At 43.7% G+C, this 19,727-nt stretch overlaps 1 protein-coding gene across 8 annotated transcripts in view; it reads left to right on the forward strand.

The window, feature by feature from the left end:
• LOC122908359 (amyloid beta precursor protein) overlaps nt 1-19,727 on the forward strand; it is a 271,290-nt gene that overhangs the window by 132,499 nt on the left and 119,064 nt on the right. For all 8 annotated transcript variants that reach the window (XM_044251072.1, XM_044251073.1, XM_044251068.1 and 5 more), the window contains exon 6: nt 16,317-16,519. In XM_044251072.1, the coding sequence (XP_044107007.1) occupies nt 16,317-16,519 (203 nt within the window). The remainder of the gene's footprint in view (nt 1-16,316; nt 16,520-19,727) is intronic.

Genomic DNA, 19,727 nt, shown 5'->3' on the forward strand with positions numbered 1-19,727 from the left:
GGACATTTTAAACAGAAATTCATTGGGTCCTCAAATAGCAGTGAAGTCATTCTCCACTCAACTGCTGTATATTTGAAGACCTTCAATTTTATATTTAAATTGTATTTCAGAAATAGTTCTAAAAGAATGATGACATCTTCAACTAAACTAATGAGGGAAGCTATATCAAAGTTTTAATCTTTTATCTCTGGAACATGCTGTTCATTTGTTCCCCTCTGAGTGTATATACATCCTTTGAGTGGCAGTTGGTTAGCCTCATCTGCTTCTTGGGAGAATTTTACAGTTCCTAATGCTGGAAAATTGGAACCAAAGAGCCCTACACATGTCGACATGGTAATGAAGCACCAGGGTTTTACAAAAATGTTTGCAGGGTAGTCATAGGATGGCAACGTTGCATTTAAAGTGATTTAATGAGAGGCACCTGGGTGACTTGGGTGGTTGAGCATCTGCCTTAGGCTCAGGTCATGATATGGGGGTCCTGGGATGGAGCTCCCTGCTCGGTGGGGAGCCTGCTTCTCACTCCTCCCTTCCTCCCTGCTTGTGCTTTCTCTCTCTGACGAATAAGTCAATAAAATCTTTTAAAAAGGGGGGCACCTGCGTGGCTCAGTGGCTTGGGTCTCTGCCTTCGGCTGAGGTCACATCTCAGGGTCCTGGGATCGAGCCCTGCATCAGGCTCTCGGCTCAGCGGGAAGTCTGCTTCCCCCTCTCTCTCTTCCTGCCTCTCTGCCTACTTGTGATCTCTGTCTGCCAAATAAATAAATAAAATCTTAAAAAAAAGATTAAAAAAACTTTTTTTTTAAAGTAGAATGATTTTTTTTTTAAAGATTTTGTTTATTTATTTCACAGAGAGAGATCACAAGCAGACAGAGAGGCAGGCAGAGAGAGAGAGAGAGAGAGGGAAGCAGGCTCCCTGCTGAGCAGAGAGCCCGAAGCGGGACTCGATCCCAGGACCCTGAGATCATGACCTGAGCCGAAGGCAGCGGCTTAACCCACTGAGCCACCCAGGCACCCTAAAGTAGAATGATTTAATGAGAGTAGCGCCCATCACAGAGGGGCCAAAGGCAGAGACCACACTTCGCCGCATCTCTGTACCCAGCTCAGCTTCATATCCAACTCGGTGTTGGCGCTGGGACATGCTTAGCAGCACTTCCATGCGCAGAACATTCATAACAAAGTGGCCTTTCTCACCTCTTCCCCTGTGGGGAATGTTCTCTCCCAGCATGCACATTGGTAAATTGACTCTATATGTCACATCTTTGTCTGGAGTAGTATATTTAGAACATCTGTGATCTTTGGCCATGACCCCTTAATAGGACTAAGGATGCTCTTCCTCCGTCGTTGGTAATAGTTAACAAATAAGGTAATTTGTTTCCTCATAAGTTCTTTATCTGCCTAATCGAGGTACCAGTGTAGACAGACCCCGATGCTTCTGGGCTCAGGAACTTAAATATTCATAGAATAGAAATTTCAATATAAAGCACCTTAAGGTTAATAAGCCCTTAGAACCAATCATCTTTACTTTTGCTCGGAAGTCTTTTTTTTAATAACTTGTTTGTCTTCATTTCCAATCTGTCTTCCCTATGCATTCTTTGCACAAGGCTTTGGAGTTTTTTGGTTTGTTTGTTTAGCTTCTTTTTAGTCATCCTGATGTCACTGTTTTCTGTTTTGTTTTGTTTTTTAAATTCCTGCCTCTGGTTATCTCTCTTGGGTTATCACAGTGCTTCCTTTACTGGTCCCTTCTCCTTGATTGCTGTAATCTGCACCTTTGACTTTACAATACTGGTTGTATTGAGTTATCCCTGGCTAGTTAGGGTTAGTCCCCATGTGGGAGGCCCTAGGGTCTGTATGGTGAGATTGAAGAACTAAGGCCAGATGCATAGGGTTTCCTAATGTGCCCAAGAGAGAGTTCTTAATTCCCACACACCACCTCCACTTTGGTTCTCTCAAACTGTTCTGTCTTAGTCATGGCTCTACAGCCTCTCTTCGGAATTACAGCTACGAACCTGGGACTCATGTCACCCTTGCCACAAATCCTGTCCGTTCTGGATTCGTGCACTTGTCTCCATCTTTTCTAGTACAATCCTAGTACCATTGTTTCTTGCAGGAGTTCCTACAGCATACCTCTGATTTCTGCTCCCGTTGTCTCTCCACTATAGACCTACGTGAGCCATTTCCACACATTTTAAGCCATTCTGTACACAGCTGCCGGGACATGGAGTATAGACATGTACATAAAGCTGACCCCGGAACTCCTCAGACTAAGATGAGCTACTGGCTTTCCAGTACACTGAACAACCTAATACACAAGGGAAAAAGCAGTGACCCCCTTTTGTTGAGATGCCAAGAATGGCGTTAACTGGAACAGTGACTCAACACGTAGCTTGTGGTCTTTTCCAGTAGGAATGTATTTGACCCAGCTTCTCTGCACCTTGCCCTGTGCCTGTCTCTCCCTCTGCTGTCTCTGTATCATACGAAACATGGCAGGTCTTCCTCTCCCCACAATCAATGAACATCCCTGTAATGATTTCCCCAGTTTTCTGGGCTTCTTCTTCTCTGTAGCCTCAGCTTCACCAGCGTGTTCTCAAAATGCATTCCCTTGCAGAACACCCTCTTCCCAGTCTTCTCTATCTTGGCAGCCGATTTCTTTCTTCCTGACACGAATTATACCTTTTAGTACTGTATCTGCTGATCATCTTTCTCTCCCTGAAAGGCAGAGATCATATCCTTCTCTCTTCTAGAGCCCCAAGTCTGGCAGAAGGCCTGCTGCATAGCTGATATCCACTAACATTTGTTGAATGAATGACTTTTCATATGCTATTGTTTTAAATGTAGTAGGATGGTCTTGATTAGGCTCTTTAATCAATACAGAAAACACCTCCTTGGAGAATTTTTCACACAGATGACTGAATTGGAAAGCAGCTTGAATTAGCCTTGTGGGGAAAGAGGAGAAACCGGGAAGAACAGGGTAATTAGACCTCAGCAGGCTGGATTCTGTTTCTAGTTACGTATGACATCATAGCAGGACGTATGAGCAATACAGAAAATGAGTGGCTCTTCTGGACCGTTATCTGTGGTCTTTCAGATATGGTAGTTCTTGAGTTTTAAGGGGAAAACAACAAAAATGTGCATTACTGTTTAACTAATGGAAATAGAAAAACAGTGCCTCCCAGATCTATATATTTTTGGCTCAGATTTCTAGTCCTTCCTTTCTTTTTCTTTTTTTAAGATTTTATTTCTTTATTTGAGAGATTGGGCGTGTGAGAGAGCACAGTCAGGGGGAGCGGGAGAGGGAGAAGCAGACTCCCTGCTGAGCGGAGAACCCAACACAGGGCTCCAGCCCAGGACTCCGGGATCATGACCTGAGCTTAACCCACTGAGCCATCCACATACCCCTCTCGTCCTTTATTTCCAGCTGGAGGCTGGAAGTTTCTACATCACTGCCTTGCACCATGGTCCAAGCTGACCCTGTTCATCTCCTTTCTTCGCTGTATCCCGTTACCTCTGGTGACCTCTCTCCACCGATTTGCTCCATCTCCACACGCCACCCTCATCCTGTCACCAGCCCCCTTTCAGCCAGTCACCAGTTCTGCTGGGTTCTTTTCTCAAACCTCTCACCTCCCACCTCCTCCCCGGCCAGGCTTCTGCAGAGCCTTCTCCCGCACCCACCTGGGACTCCCTCGGACTTACTGCCGTACAGCTCATTTTCCCCTCTTCTGTTAAAATTTCTCTACCGGGCTCTGCATCAGTAGAAGGATGAGGACAGACAAGGTCCTTTGTAATGCGTCTGCAGTTTACTCACTTCCCATCGCTCCTGTCTCCAGGCCACGCTGGGCTACCTGCCTTGCCTGCGGACACTTCTGTAGTTACACTTCCTGGGTCCTGTCTCTGCATTGCCCCTTTGCCGACGTCTTCTCTGTCGACGTCTGTTCACTCATCGATTCCTAGTTTATCTGTTAACCTTCTCAGTCCATCCTTCCCAAGCCCTGTTAACAGACTTAAAAAAAAAAAAAATCTATTACAGTTAAGCTGTGCACACCTCTGACATCAATGTGTGTGCTTTTTCACCCGTCCATGTCTGCGGGACTCCGAGCCTGTGGTCAGCAACTTGGACTTGACTAGATGCAGTACCTAATGGAGAATAAGCCTTCATAGGTTTCCTTTTTTGAAATAGTAAACCCCAAGGAAAATATTGTAGGCAAAGAACAAATGATAACTTTAATCGACACCATTTTCAAAACCGTATACCACTAAAAGGGAGGGAAAAAAAAAACCCTATTTGTCATGCATAAATTTGAGCCATTGTCTAATACCAGCAAGACAGGTGTGCTAATTAGCATTTAGGGTGTGCTTCTAAGCACTTGGCATACATTAATTGCTCACAGCATCTCCTGAGGGAGGTAAGGTTATCCCGTTTTAAAGATAAACTTAAGTCAGAGCAGGATAAGTCACTTGACCATGGTCACACCACAGCTAGCAGGTGGCTTCCAAAAATGTGCCTTTAGGGGCGCCTGGGTGGCTCAGTGGGTTAAAGCCTCTACCTTTGGCTCGGGTCATTATCCCAGGGTCCTAAGATAGAACCCCGCATTGGGCTGTCTGCTCAGTGGGGAGCCTGCTTCCCCCTCTCTCTGCCTGCCTCTCTGCCTACTTGTGATCTCTGTCTGTCAAGTAAATAAATAAAATCTTCAAAAAAAAAAAATGTGCCTTTAATTCTAGCAGTTTCCCCTCTGCAGGCCCCAGCAGATAGGACAGTGAGTGAACTGGAGTTTACCACAGTGCAGTTTTTCCTTGAGAAAGAGAGGATGTTCGAACAGCTGTTACCAGTGATTTAACCTAGAAAGTAATGCGCTTCCGCATTCCTTTAGGGCCCCGCACCTTCTACGTGTGTTGAAGTGCTTGCAGTGTCCGCATTTGATATTTTGACCTACAGATTTCTCAGACCGCAGCTGCAGATGCTTTCAAAAATAAACTCAATAAGCCAAGGAAGTGGGCTTGCTGGAAGAGGAAGAAAGTTGGCTCCCTCGTGGAGAAGGAACTAAAAGTTCCCCCTCTCCCGAGCATGCTTTCCCTGTACTTCTGGCTGATCCAAGACTGCATTGTAGTAGCAGACCACGCTGGTCTTTACGTTTTGTTTCCATCTTTCCCTACAATTTAAAATACTTCTTGGGGCATCTGGGTAGCTCAGTCATTAGGTGTCTGTCTTTGGCTCAGGTCATGATCCCGGGGTCCTGGGATCGAGCCCTGCATCGGGCTCCCTGCTTGGTGGGGATCCTGTTTCTCCCTCTCTCTCTGCCTGCCTCTCTGTCTACTTGTGATCTCTCTCCCTGTCAAATAAATAAATAAAATCTTAAAATAAATTACTTTCTTTCAAGCTCTATAAATAAAGGGGCAAGGGAGGCCTTGGCTTGTTTTTAGGCTAAATGGCATTTCCTACCACCTGCGGCTGGGGGCAGATCTATCTGTGGGACCCTTACCTACCCGAGACTCTGGGGCTGGACAAGGTGTAGCCATAGTTCCTTGCAATGGAGAAGCAGAGTTCTAGGTAGAACTACTTGGTTTTTTCACAAGTGGCAAGAGGGAAGCCCCCAGAAACAGGCAGGTTCCTTCCCTTCTTTGTAAGGACAGGGTCCTTTACAGGGGGTCCCCACGAGAAAGGTAAGGTTCCTGTCTTGCTTTCTGGCTTTTCTGGAGGGCTTTGCATCCATTTTGTACCTAGACCATCTATCGCTTTAGATGAGTCCTTGTGTGTGTCGACACAGCGGAAAATGACGCTGGGCACAGTATGTGTGCTGAAATGACACCTGTTTGGGGCAGTGTTCTCTTATTATTCTCTTTAAACATTATACCAGTCCTCCTAACTACCCTTTCCAGTGTACCTTATCCAGCCTCCCTGCTTCCATATTTTCGCATCGTACCTGTCACCAGTAATGTGCTCAGACATCTTTGCCTTGGTTTCTTAGATCATCACCTCTCCCCCAAGCAGACTAGAAGTGCCAGGAAGACAGGGAGTTTTATCTGTTTCCTTCCCAAAGGTAACTTCTGAGTGTGGAACAGACCCTTTAGAGCCTGGTTCACACTCAAATATGGTAAAATGGCTACAGACCACATACCTCCAGCTCTCCGCCCAAAATGTATACCAACCACCTGCACTTCGCAGCCACAAATATTTCAGTATGGGGAATGTTCTCAAAGTTTTCTGGCGTAGCATCTGATTAACCAAGATTGGGTTTCATTTATCAAGAGCCTTAAATGACTCTGAAAGTTTTTATCACCTGAGGTGCTTCTCCTTAATCCTAGTTGATTCATAAAGCTGTCAGCGAAAAAAAAAAAAAGTGCTTTTGATTATATATGGCTCTTCATGCCTCCAAGATAGTCTTTAAAAAAGCAATTTAGCTTTTTACTATAATTATGTGCTAAACTTAATATTTTCTGAGTCTTGCCAGAATATCATTTTCCTCCTTTCAGCAGACTTTTTATGATTTAAAGTTCGAGCAGCAACTATACTACATACTTCTACATCTCTAAAACCGCACACCATTTTCCTGCAGAGCTCAAATGATACCATCTTACCCACAAAATTAATCATTTTTTAATATTATCAGATACTGAGTCCGTCAGATTTTCCCCGAGCTGCAGAAATGCCCTTCACGGCTCATTTTTCCACCCCAGATTCTATCCACTATCAATCCCAGCATCTTAGGTCCTTAACGCTTGGGATTTGGAACAGACCTTTATCTATTATCCCGGACCAGCCGTGGCTGAAGAAGCTCCAGCGATTTTCTGGGAACTCTTCTCCAGCCTTTGATTTGTCTCATGTCTTAGGGCTATTACTTAAATTGTTTTTCTCAATTGCTGGAATATTACTGTTTTAAAGATTTCATTTATTTGAGGAAGAGTGAGCAAGCTTGAGGGAGTGTGCAAGGGGGAGGAGCAGAGAGAGAAGCAGACGCCCCGCTGAGCGGGGAGCCCGATGCGGGACTCGATCCTAGGACCTGAACTGAAGGCAGACGCTTAACCTGCTGAGCCACGCAGGCACCCCTGAAGTACTCTTGTTATGAGTACCTAGTGAGATGGTGGAGAAAAGAAAAATTGTCTGTCTCGTGTTCTACCCAGGTGCTACTAATTTCCACCAAGGCTGGGGTTCCTCCTCTCATCTCTGCTTACTTGAGCCGCATCCTTCAGAATTTGACTAAATCAAGCACAGCAGAGTATATAGGCCAGTCTGAAGAGAAGTGATTTCATACTGAAGCACCATTTTTATAATCTTCAATTTTCTTTCATGCCTGGCACCTTTCAGTGAATGCAGTTAATTTTATTCTTAGTGTTGGCAAAAACCTTAGTAGCCCATACACACATGAATTTAATACTGGCTTCTGTAGTAGTAGTCTATTAATATCATTGTGCCATGTGGTACCAGAATTCTGAAAATATAGTCTGGTACAGGGTTGTTTTTTTTTTTTTAACTTTAAAGATTAAGTAATTTTGTATTCTCTGAAAATCTTGCCTAGGACTACCTAACATTCGACCCTTTTATGTTTCTCATAAAGAAGAAAATCAGACTGTATGCAATTGTTTAGAATACACCAATTCAGAGTGTTCAGGAAGAATATTTCAGTAGTATTTAATCGTATTGTTCATTCATTTAACATGTATCTTTTTAACTATTTTCTTTCTTTTTTTTTTTTAGCTATTTTCGATAGCTGTAATTTGAGCTATTCCCCCGTCACAGAATGTGCACTTGCTGTGTGTGACCTTTGCTTTCTTACATCTTCTGTGGTACTCATGATGGGTCAGGGGCTGTTCTAAGTGCATTACAAATATTATCCCAGTTTATGCCTCCTCATACCCCTATGAATGGAAGTAGCCCCTATAAAGTTTGCCATTTTATAGATGAAGAGAAGGAGGCACAGAGAGGTTAACTGACTTGCTCCAGATCACAGAGCCAGGATTCAAGTCCAGGCAGCCTAGCCCCAGAGTTCATATTTTTAACCACTCTACCATGCTGCAAGATTTCCTGTTTCCTTGGACCCTGTGTTCTGCTGGTTCCTAAGGAGGCAAGAAGCAGGAATCACTGTCATTTTTGCACTGGAATTTTAGAACTTGGACAACCTAGAGGCCTATCACTTTGTTTTATTTGATCTTATTTCAGATCAGGACAAAGCACAATCATATGTTCTTTCCATACCCACCTCATCCCATAGTCTACCTTCTATGCAAAAAGTCAGCACACTTTCTTTAAAGGGCCAGATAATAAACATTTTAGGCTCTGCAGGCCATATACCATCTCTGTGACATGGCTTTTTTTTTTCCTTCTTATCATAATCTTTTAAAAATGTAAAAATTACTCTTAACTTATAGGGTGTTTAAAAATGAACGATGAGCCATCTGCTCCATGCCATTGATCAAGTGTCCTTCTTTGGTTACTCTTTGTTCTTGTCAGCTGACTCTGTTTCAGACTCTCACATTTTCCACCCTCCTACCACAGGACCTTTGCATATGTTCTGCCTACACTGTCTGTGGAGAATGGTCTTGAGCCCCCAGACCTTATCAACGTTGGCCTTCTCTAGGTCATATTTCAGCCATCCCTTCCTCATGGATGTCTTACAGCATATCCCAGGTCCAGTCAGATCTTACTTTTTTGGGTTTCCTAGCCATTCATAATTGTTATCCCCATAATAGTGTCATATTTATTGGACAATGACATCATTGTCCTTTTGGCTATTAGCCCTGTGAGTGACCCTTGCTCCCCAGTGTGTTTCTCCCAGAGCAATGCCCTAGCTTCTACTCTTGCCTCCCTAAAGTCTGCTGTCCACTCAGCAACCAGAGCCATCTTTAAAACTTAGACCTGATTGAGTCATTTCTGTTAAACGTGAGTAAACTTGCTGTTTCTTTACATAACCAGCATGGCCTTCCTGGGTCACGCCCTTCCTGTCTGTCTCCACCACCTTACCTTATACTTCATCCCCCGTCCACTGCCCCCTAAGCTCATTGTCTTTCTCCTCCTCATGCTAAGCCTGACCTCTGGCCAGAGCCTTTGTATTTGCTCTTCCTCTTGTCCCAACCAACCCCCTCACCTGGACTCTTTCAGCCTTCTGTGTCCTGATGGCCTTCCCTTGACCATCCTATTTTCAGTGCTGCCCCCATTCCCTCCACACACATCTGTTACAGTCACCAGTTAATAGATTAGCCCCCTTTCCTTTTTCTGTATACTTTTGACTTTATTTTTTCTTATTTATTTGCTCATATTGTGCCTCATGCACTAAAATATATGTTCCAGGAAAGTAGAGGCTCTGTCCTGCTCACAAGTCTATCGTTAGTCTCTGGACTAGCACCTGGCACTTTGCGAAAGCACCACAAATATTGTTGGTTGGATGCCTAATGGCTAGTATGTGGCGTAGAGAGCACTTAATAGAATGGCTCAGTGGGGCACCTGGGTGGCTCAGTCGGTTAAGCGTCTGTCTTCTGCTCAGAGTCTTGCTCCCAGAGTCCTGGGATCAAGCCCTGTATTGAGCTCCCTGCTCAGCAGAGAGCCTGCTTCTCCCTCTCCCTCCGATGCTCGCCCTGCTTGTGCTCTCTCTCTCTCTGTCAAAGGAATAAATAAATCTTACAAAAAAAAAAAAAAAAGAATGGCTCAGTGAGTGGTGAATTAATGCATGAGCCCTTTTCTACTCGTTAACAATTGGCACACGTTTGTTTCAACTCGAATACTTCACTATCCATTGACTAAAGAAAAAACATCTTGATCTCTGCAATTTACTTGATCTCTGCAATTTAGCATACCTCACTATTAAAAATCGTGCCATGTTGAATTCTGTTATAGTCAAGCTTAAGTATTCATTCTTCCTGATTGTGCGTTGCACGGATACCCCTCCCTCATCCTCACCCGCTTTTTCACAGCCTACCGGCTCAGACCCTTCAAGCTCACCACAATTACTTTCCCCTTTAAATTTCTAAAGCATTCAGTAGGGAGTGTGTCTGTTACTCATACAGTAATCAGTGTAGATTCTCTCGCCCAGAAGAGACCTTCCAATTAAATATGTAACAATGATGATACATTCTCATTTCAGACTAAGGTTGTCTATATCTCATCCGTAATGCTTGAGTCATGGATTTTTGGTGTCTCAGTTTTGTGAATGAATTCTGGTATCTCCTGCTTCTCTCCCTGAAGCAGGAATCCAGAAGCTGGCACCTGGGGTAAGCATCTGAACCAGCTAAAGGAATGTCTTTAGCTGCAGATAACTGAAACCTGGGTCATTAGTGGTAGGAGGGAGCCCCAGGCTGGGGCAGTGATGCAGAGACGTGATCTTTTTGTATCTGTCCACCTCACCATCCTTATCAGCTTCTACATCTGGATGTTTATCAATTAACCTTGTCAGATGGCCCTTGCTAGGGAGAAAGTAGAGAGATAAAGGGCAAAGGAATAAGGGCTCCCAGACTACTCGGTGTGATGAGCCTTCTCATCTGGAAAATGAAGCCTTCTAAGAAACCCCAGCTAGAGGTCCAAGCAGATGTCTGGCAGCATCTGATTATCCAGAGACTTGGCAGTCACACTGGCCTTCGTTTTTCTCCAAGGGAGACTGGTGGAATGATTTGGCACCTTCTTTTCTCTGGTGGAAGAAGGGCTGAGGGCAGGGGTCAGATATGGCTTTGGTGTAGCTTATCAACAGTTTCTGCTACAGCGCATTTTTCAGGCAGAAGAGGAGGCTAATCAAATCTCAGAGATCCTTTAAATGAAAAATTAATAGTACCTACTGACTGAGTCAGCATGACTATCCGGAAACTCAGAAGACTACTAAAGAGAAATGTGGGGATCTGTTTTTATATGATATTATTACCTGTAGGCTGGAGAGATTCTAATAGTATAACATTAAAGGCAGGTAACTTTTTTTTTTTTTTTTTAGTAATCACCAGCATGTGGTGGATTGAATCCTATTCAAATTCAAATTCATTTATAAAATATATGTATCAATGAATTAATTAACTTGGAGAATTAACTAGTTAACCAGTTCACTCTAGTTAGTGAGGCCATGGTTGGAGAAGTCATACACACACACACACATACATGTTACATGTATATATACATGTATATTTATATGTATGTACAACTATATACATATATTCATGTGTATATATATATACATAATTATATTCCCTTCAGATAGTGAAAAATTTTCACAAGTGAAAAGATTCATATATATTATTATATGTAATTACTATATATAATTATATATAGTTTATTATATCTACATACCATTGTTATTATCATTATCATTACCATTATTATTATTGTTATTTGCCTTCTACCTAAATAATTTGAGGATTGGGGGTTTGGAGTACGGGTTTTGTTTGTTTGTTTGTTTTTCACATTTGGAGTCTCGGAAAATACAATTTTATCAATTAAAGAGCTCTCATTCTTGCTCAGTCGTGAGGATATTAGTGGAACAGTCCAGTAGCAGTATCCTCTCCCTTTGACCCCTCGTTCCTGAACTGTAACTTCTGTAAAGAGAAGTACCTAAAGAGTTACGTAAAGAGCAGGGTACCTAACCCAGTACCCAGCTCCGTGGGTTTTAAAAACCGAACACATGCCAGAGAGCTGACCCTCAGATCCCGGTGCCGCCTGGCCAGCCCCCAGAGGCCTCTGTCCTGTCCCCCGGCCAGGTCGCAGACGCCCATCCCCATCACCAACGTGCAGCGCCTCCCGTGAGCTCTGGCAGCAGCGCGGAGAGCTCCCGTTCTCATAGCTTATATAAATGGCATCAGGCCGCGTGTCCGGTTGTGCGTCCGATTCCTAACAGTGCCTTTCTGTGGGAGAGGCTCTGGCTTTTTCTTACTGAGCTCTACCCCTCCTGAATCTTTTGCTCAGAACCCTGAAGACTAAGCTTCCATTCTTTTACCTTTTCTCACGTTTTCTGGCAACTTCTAACTTTCCTAATCTCACAGCAGTATTTTGGATTGTGCTTTCTCCTGGAACACACTGGCTCCTCCACCGTTGTACTCTCCAGGTTAAACTCTGGGAGCACCAGGAACCGGGGCAGAAGGGAAAAAACCGTTTGGTTTGTTTACCTTATGAAACATTTGCTTTATCTTTGCTCTCTGTTTCTGACTCTCCGAGAGGCTTTCTTCCTCTTTCTAGTTTGGTAAACATACTGAGTCTCAGCATCTTCCTCTTGAAGCTCGCCTCTTTGGTCCTGGGTTGGTCTTACATTTTGGGAATTGAAAGCAGTTCTGTTTCCTCTCACCGCCTGCCCCCCCCCACACCCCCATCACCACGGTGTTAGAGTCCCGCGCTTGTCCAGTTTACCTAAACCACAGGATTCACAGCTTCCTGGATGTCGCTTCCTCTCCTTTGTCCTACAAAGGGGCAGCAGAAAGTCAGTCTTAGCAGACACTAGGAAAGAGTAAATACAGCTCTTTTAGAGAATGCAAATAGTGAATTGTTTTGCGTGACTTAAACAGAAAGGAATTAAAACTGGTATCTGAAGGGAACATCGGGCAAGCAAGGGCAAGTGGAATCTGTCAAGGTCAGCCTTTATTTAGAAATACAAGGAGAGTCACCTTTGTGATGGAGTATATCCTTCATCAGAGTAAACTCTCACGTGCTGACACATAAAATTTCATTATCAGTAATTTATTTCCTCCTCGAAATGTCCCTTTGACCCTTTAACCTTCTTATTAACGTCAGATACTCCTGAGATGATCAGCATTTTCCCCTCATTCTTCAGAAGTATTTCTCATTATTGGACTTGAAAGGCCATAAAAGCTGTCTCCTACAAATTGGCAGACGCTAAGATGTGTGAGTGTGATACGAATATTCCATCGTGTTCCACTAAGGGATTGTCACTGGGAGTTCTTTGATTATTTACAAGGAAATCATGATGCCCTACCCCACGCTTCCCTCAACGGGCCCCTCCTCGGCATTTCCTTGCACCTTGTGAGCCGCTTTCCAAAACAGCTCACTTGAGTCACGTCGCTGAATGGAGCTGCCCCGCAGTAGAAGAGTTGGTGGAAAAGTCCATCTCTCTCGCCTTTCTGTGTTCCCTGCTATCTGTGAAATCTGAGGTTAGCAGCAAAAGGCCAGTGTGTTTGGCATTCTTTGGGAAGATGCAGCATCATTACAACATAACTGTGAGCTGCTGGTTTAATTGTGTCCAAACAGATAATTGAATTCATAGACATCTAAATTTAATTCCAGAAATCAAAGCTATGGTAATAAGAACTGGACCTGAGTTCTCGTAGACCAAGTAATTTAATTCCTCAGCCAGTTGAACTATTATGTATCTCTGTTCCTTATTATTACACGAGTAAATTGCTTAGGCAGATGCTGTGATGGATGATGGATATATATTGCCCTCGCGTGTGTGTGTGTGTGTGTGGCTAGACACATCTAGAAACACAGCTCTTTTCGCAAACACTTTCTATCTGGAGCATTAGGTGCAACAGTCAGGTGACAACAGGAGAGGTTGAGGCAGGCTCCCGGGACTACCCACAGCCCATTTTAACTGTCCCACCTGGAAGCACAGTGCGGTTGTATCCCCAGACGACATAGATCGCATACTGGGACCTGTCATTCCGTTCATGCTGCGAGACAGTGGCCATGCTCACTTCATGGCTTCAGAATACTGGTTTGGTTTTATTTTTTCCTTGGCTTTACCTCAATTTTGTATTTAATTTAGAGCTGAATAGTATTGGTGCCTGTAATTTGATTGAAAGCAGAAGAGAATAAGTTGGCTGGTGGCATGCATTGGATCATTCTTCTGTGCACAGGAATACATCATTGAGGTTCTATAGAAAAATGAGGCAGGGTACTGGGTAAACTGTGGAGCATCTGAGTGAGAAACGGTTAAGTTCAGAATTCTTTGGAAATGTTGCATCAGTTAGACTTTTGTACAGGAATTCAGGTAATCAATTAATAATGATGGCACCCCATTTATCTTTAAGCAGATGAAGTTTTTATATCAACTGGTTATCAGTGCCAGCCTTTTCGCTTCTTACCTTTTCCTTCTTGGTCTTGTGGAAATGTTAAAATAACTGATTAGGTCTTCTGTATTACATGTCATTTAGTAATACACTAATAAATTATGATTAATGTTATTCTGCTTGTCAGTTCCTCCTTTTTCTCTAGCCACATGCTTCAACTTCTTTGGATGTATTCATTTATTATCCTTGCTTCATATTTAACCAGAATTAGAAAGGTGTTCACTCACCAAGCAGGACATATATCTATAGAACATCTATAAAAGTTCCTTAAATTATGAGTTAATCGATTAAAGGAATTCTTCTAGTGCTATATTCCATCTTCTTACATACCTTTTTCTTTTTCATCCTCCACAAAATGACTTGTAGCTGTCCTTCTGGCTCAGTTTTGGGAAGCCTTTTGCCTTCATCCTTTCTGTCTTCCCACACCATGGAATCCTACTGTTCCCGTTCCCCAGCATGTTTGAAATCTGACTCCCTACACACTGCCCAACGAGCTTTTCCTAGGTGAGAGTCAGCTGTGGGGTAATAATTCCCCACTATTTTTTTCATGCAAACTTGCCAGCATGGCAGCCCCTCCGTCTTACTCTGGTGGTGCTTCTTGTCAAACGAGACCCATGGCAGAGGCTCTGCTCGGTTGCACAGCTTTTGCCTGTATTGTTTTTGTGATCCGAGCAAGGATGCAACATGGATTTCTCCCGTCTGGCCAGATGGTGTGTGATATAGATGCTTCTACTGTTTAACACGTCCCTGTCTTCATTTATCACCTTTCAGATGCTCTCGACCATGTCTGCGCTGCAGGTACACAATTTCCACAAGGATATCTTACTGGGCCTTTCTCATTTTGTCCCAGACATACCCCTCTTCCTCCATCCACGTGTGCTGATTTATTTCTTACCACTGTGCATCAGTAGATACATATTTAATGCCTTACATATTATTTCTGATCCCCTTCCCAGTTGCACTGTGATTTACTGACTGTTACCATTCTACTCAACATTGCATATTCCAGTGGTTCTCAGAATATCATCCCCTAATGTTCAGCATCGGATCACCCAGGAAGTTGTTAGAAATGCAAATTCTCAGGTCCCATCCTAGCCACACTAATCCAGAAACCCTGAAGGATGACGCCCGGTGCTCAGTGTTTCGGGAAGCCTTCCAAGTGATTCTGATAGTCGCTGACATTTGTGAACCACTGAAATCCTCGATAATCTACAGCACTTACCCAAGAGGGAAGAGTAGGGAGCACAGCTCTGTAGTTTCAGTAGGCATCCCTGACAGCTCCGTCTTACAGATTTATTTACCCCAGTTTTTTCTTCCTGTTCCTTATCCAGTTGAAACTTTGAATCGCAATATTTGACCCAGTTTCCACCTTTCCTATCTACCATGCAGATGCTGTGTGGTATTTTCATATACAGTATGAGAAGTCATCCGCACACAGTGAATTCAGTTTGGGTATCCTCCTTCCTCTCTCCTGCTGAATAGGCTTTATTTTTTTAGAGCAGCTTTAGGTTTACAGAAAATTTGAGCAGGAAGTACAGAGCGATCCCCTTCCCCCCTCCCCCGCCTCCCCAGCCACTCCCACATTTCCTCTGTTGTTAACGTTTTCATGAGTATGGTACATCTGATACATCAGTATCAATACATTAGTTATTAGAGGTCACTCTTTGTGTTGTATAGTTCCATTTGGTTTTGACAAATGCATGTGTCCTGTGTTTACTGTTAGAGTATCACACAGAGTAATTTTCCTGCTGCTGTACAAATCCCCTGTGCTCTACCTGCTCATCCCTCCTTTTTTCACCCTGATCCCCCAGGAACCATGGGAACCAATGGTCCCCATAATTTTTGCCTTTTCCAGAATATCATATAATTGGAATCATGGTATAGCCTTTTTGCAACTATGCAAACTAAGAAGAGCTGTGGCCAGGGGTAAAACACTATAGAATTGGGGCACCTGGAGTGTCTCATTCGGTTAATCATCTGCTTTTGGTTCAAGTCATGATCCTGGTATCCTGGGATCGAGCCCCACATCCGGTTCTCTGCTCAGCAGGGCGCATGCTTCTCCCTTTCCCTCTGCCCCTCCACTTGTGCTCTTTCTCTCCCTCACTCTGTCTCTCAAATAAATAAATAAAATCTTAAAAAACAAACAAACAAACCCCAGAACACTGTAAATCTGCTGCGCTGGGATTCATACTCTGACCTACTGGCTTCGAGCCTTGTGTATGTTTTTCCTTTGGTGCCACAGTCCCTCTCGAATTACCAAAATCTTTTGCTGTAGAGCCCCCTCCCTCTTTCCTGAAATTTGGTTAAATGACTGTTACTGTTATTTTTATTTCCTGCTCCAGCGAAGACAAAGTAGTAGAAGTAGCAGAGGAGGAGGAAGTGGCTGACGTTGAGGAGGAAGAAGCCGAGGATGACGAGGACGGCGAGGAGGGTGATGAGGTGGAGGAAGAGGCGGAAGAACCCTACGAAGAGGCCACGGAGAGAACCACCAGCATCGCCACGACCACCACCACCACCACGGAGTCTGTGGAAGAGGTGGTCCGAGGTAACTCACTGTTGACTTGCATCTCCCCTGTTAGGGAAAAGGGAAGCCTCATGCCAGAGTTTGACATTTCTCTCCAGCCTACCACCACCGCCTTCCCCCACCAAAAATAAAATTCAGAGTCACAAATCTTGTGCTTGTTAAACTCTCTTGGGTCTAACAAGCCGTCCACCCATTCATTTCAGATAACGTGCAGTCCTGATTTAAGCCTGTTCTATGCCTTGTTGATGCTGCTGGGCACATCCTGCCTTGTTCTGCAGGACCCCGCCCAAGCAGCTGCCATCCCTCCTGGCAGAGGCCGCCTTAGGTGACCTCCGTGGCATGTCCCCGTAGTGGGAATTTATTACTATCCGACTCCCTGTTGCCTCTTTTACCACCTGGACTACGAGCTCCCTGAGGGCTAGGACTGGCTTGTACGGATTGTCGTGCAGAGGGCCTGCCTTGTAGATTTAGTTAAATCTTAGCGGAGTAAATAGTTGGAATGAAATTTCGTTAAAGAAGAACAGCATTTGGTGAGTTATCACGTTATTTTTTGCTGTGAAATTTAACTTGGATGATTTTTGTGTTGTCTTTACACTGCTTTATTGAGGGGAGCGGCAGTGCCTTCTTTGAGAGGTAGATGGTGCGTTAGTTATCTTCAGAATTTTTCTTCTGTTTAATTAATGCTCCTGTTAAGAATGTTGGGACGTGAATGAACTAACAGACTTCCTCTTTTGTCTCCGTGAAATGAAAGCAACCATTGAGTTTACAGTAAACGACCAAATGTTATCACAGCAACTAGTGAACCATTGGGTCGCAGTTCTTCAAGGTTATGCATTTATTTTGCAAATGGTGATAGACCTTTGTAGAATTAGACGGGGTAATTACAGATGGGTGGAGTTTAAATGTATTCAGATACTTCTAAAGCCCGTGCACACGTGTCACAACATTGTGAGTCTTCCCCTCGCTTTTTATTGAGGTAAGATGAGTTCAGCTCTGTTGTTAAATTAGAGCTTACCATGGGTTACTTTCTCTGCCTTAAGTAGATTTCTGATGATCACTGCACTTTTTATCCCTTCATTGAGGCATAATTTACATATAAAATCCACTCATTTTTCAGTATTCAAGTGTATAACTCAGAGGCTTTAATAAATTTACCAAATCCTGCGACCGTCGTCACCGTCCAGTCTTGGAACATTTCCGTCATCCTGGTAGGCTTCGTCCTCCTGTCCGGTTCGTCCTCGTTCTCGCCGCCAACCCTACGCAACACATCAGTCCGTTTCATGTCTTGACCGATTTGTCTTTTCTAGACGTTTGATACAAGTAGCATCATACGTGGCCTTCTGTGCTGGATTGTTTTTGAGGTCCTGTGCTTGAACCTATAGTTTTTAAAATGGAGGTGATTCCAAGTGGCACACTCAGAGTTAACTTAAAAATTCATGGACAGAGTCACATATTTGTTACAAAGTGGAGTAGAAGAGAGACGGCTTTGCTGCATCGTTCCCCACTTAATGCAACTTCTTTTTGCATGTAGCACCTAAAGACTTCTGTAAGCTGGTGCACATTTTGTTTGAGCCATGGTTTTTTTCAATACCCGAAGCATCCTTTCCTGGAGTGTGTTTCGTGTGCCTCTTAGGACCATCTGTGGTTAATGAACTTGCTAGTTTCTATTTTCCTAGCGGGGAAAGGACAGATTTTTTTAGAGCTTCTCCTCCTGAAACCTCCAGGATGTGGGACTACAGATTACAGGACCTAGTATTCTGCAGTGGCTCTGAAGTTCTCATGGTCTCCACCAAGAGAGCGGTTTACATAATCAATGCCCACTCACTCAACACTCGTTTTTGGAGCACCTTTTTGGTATAAGCCATTTTGCTGGGCTTAATGGATCCCATGATGAGAATACACAGGAGAGCCGACCCTCATGGATGTTCAAATCTGGTAGGAAATTTAAGCCAAAGAAACACGAAGTCAAATGTGTTTAAAAGTATGATCCCAGTGCCTACTGCAAAGAATAAGCCATGAGAGAAGGCTCTACAGAGGAGATGGCATCTGGAGTAGAAGTAGAAGAGCTCGGAGTAGGTCTACCCGTGGACTGTATTCTGGTCAAGATAGCAACCCAAGTTGGCCATGGGAAGGTCCAGGGCATGTTTAGGAGACAAGGTCCGTCTGATTTAAACAGGAGCGGATGTCTTTAAATGAGACGGTTACAGGAAGATTAGGCTGGGGCTAAAATGTGGAGAATTTCAACGTCAGGCTGACAAGTTTGAGTATCAGCTGAGGGTGATCACTTCAGGACCTTTTGTGTATGTGCTGAGGATTTTTCTCCTAGAAACAATGAAGAGATTTTGTTACGATGTTCCTGCTGTGAGAGGACGGGTGAACAGGGAGTAGCTTAATTAATGCAGTAGAATGAGAAAGTGCCACATAAACTTAATGCCAATACTCCACGCCAAGCCCAAGTTCTCTTGAGATAATATGATCGTCTTGTGTTCTAAGTAAGTCCAGTTCTTTTGCGTGAGTTTTTCTCTCAATGTGGCATTATTAGCTAAGATAGAACATAGAGACATATAGGTTACAGTATTTTCTGTAGAAAGATGAAGGCAATTAAAATAGTTTTGTTTTGTTTTGTTTTTAATCTCCAGCCTGGGGGTTGTTTTTTTGTTTTGTTTTGTATTTAAGAAGCTTAGCCCTAAAAGGTAACAAGTTAATAATGTTAATAGCAAGAAAAGCAGTTAACAGTGACCTTCTAAACACACAACATGGTCATTTACAGTACCTACTGTTAATGCTAGAAACAGAAAAGCTTTTTTTTTCTTTAATTTATTTATTTGTCAGAGAGAGAGAGAGAGCACAAACAGAGAGAGCAGCAGGCAGAGGGAGAAGCAGGTTCCTCGCCGAGCAAGGAGTACAGTGCAGGGCTTGATCCCAGGACCATGGAATCATGACCTGACCCGAAGGCAGATGCTTAACCAGCTGAGCCTCCCAGGTGGCCCTAGAAGAGCTTTTAATAGGAATCCGTCCATCCTATGGGAGACTCCTGAAATAGACAGAAGTGTAATTGAGGCAAGGCCTTCTGGGAAAGGAACATGGTATGTTGGGTCCATGTCAGAGAGTTGTCTGTATTCCCAGCTAACTCTTCCCTGATGAAGAAGACAGTGCCATACCCGATTGCTGACTCTGTCAAACTTGACTTAGAAGGAGCCTGCTCCCGTGCTGAAAATAAAAATAAGAA

Source organism: Neovison vison, chromosome 6 (assembly GCF_020171115.1).
Source record: "Neovison vison isolate M4711 chromosome 6, ASM_NN_V1, whole genome shotgun sequence".
In the NCBI taxonomy this organism is placed as follows: Eukaryota; Metazoa; Chordata; class Mammalia; order Carnivora; family Mustelidae; genus Neogale; species Neogale vison.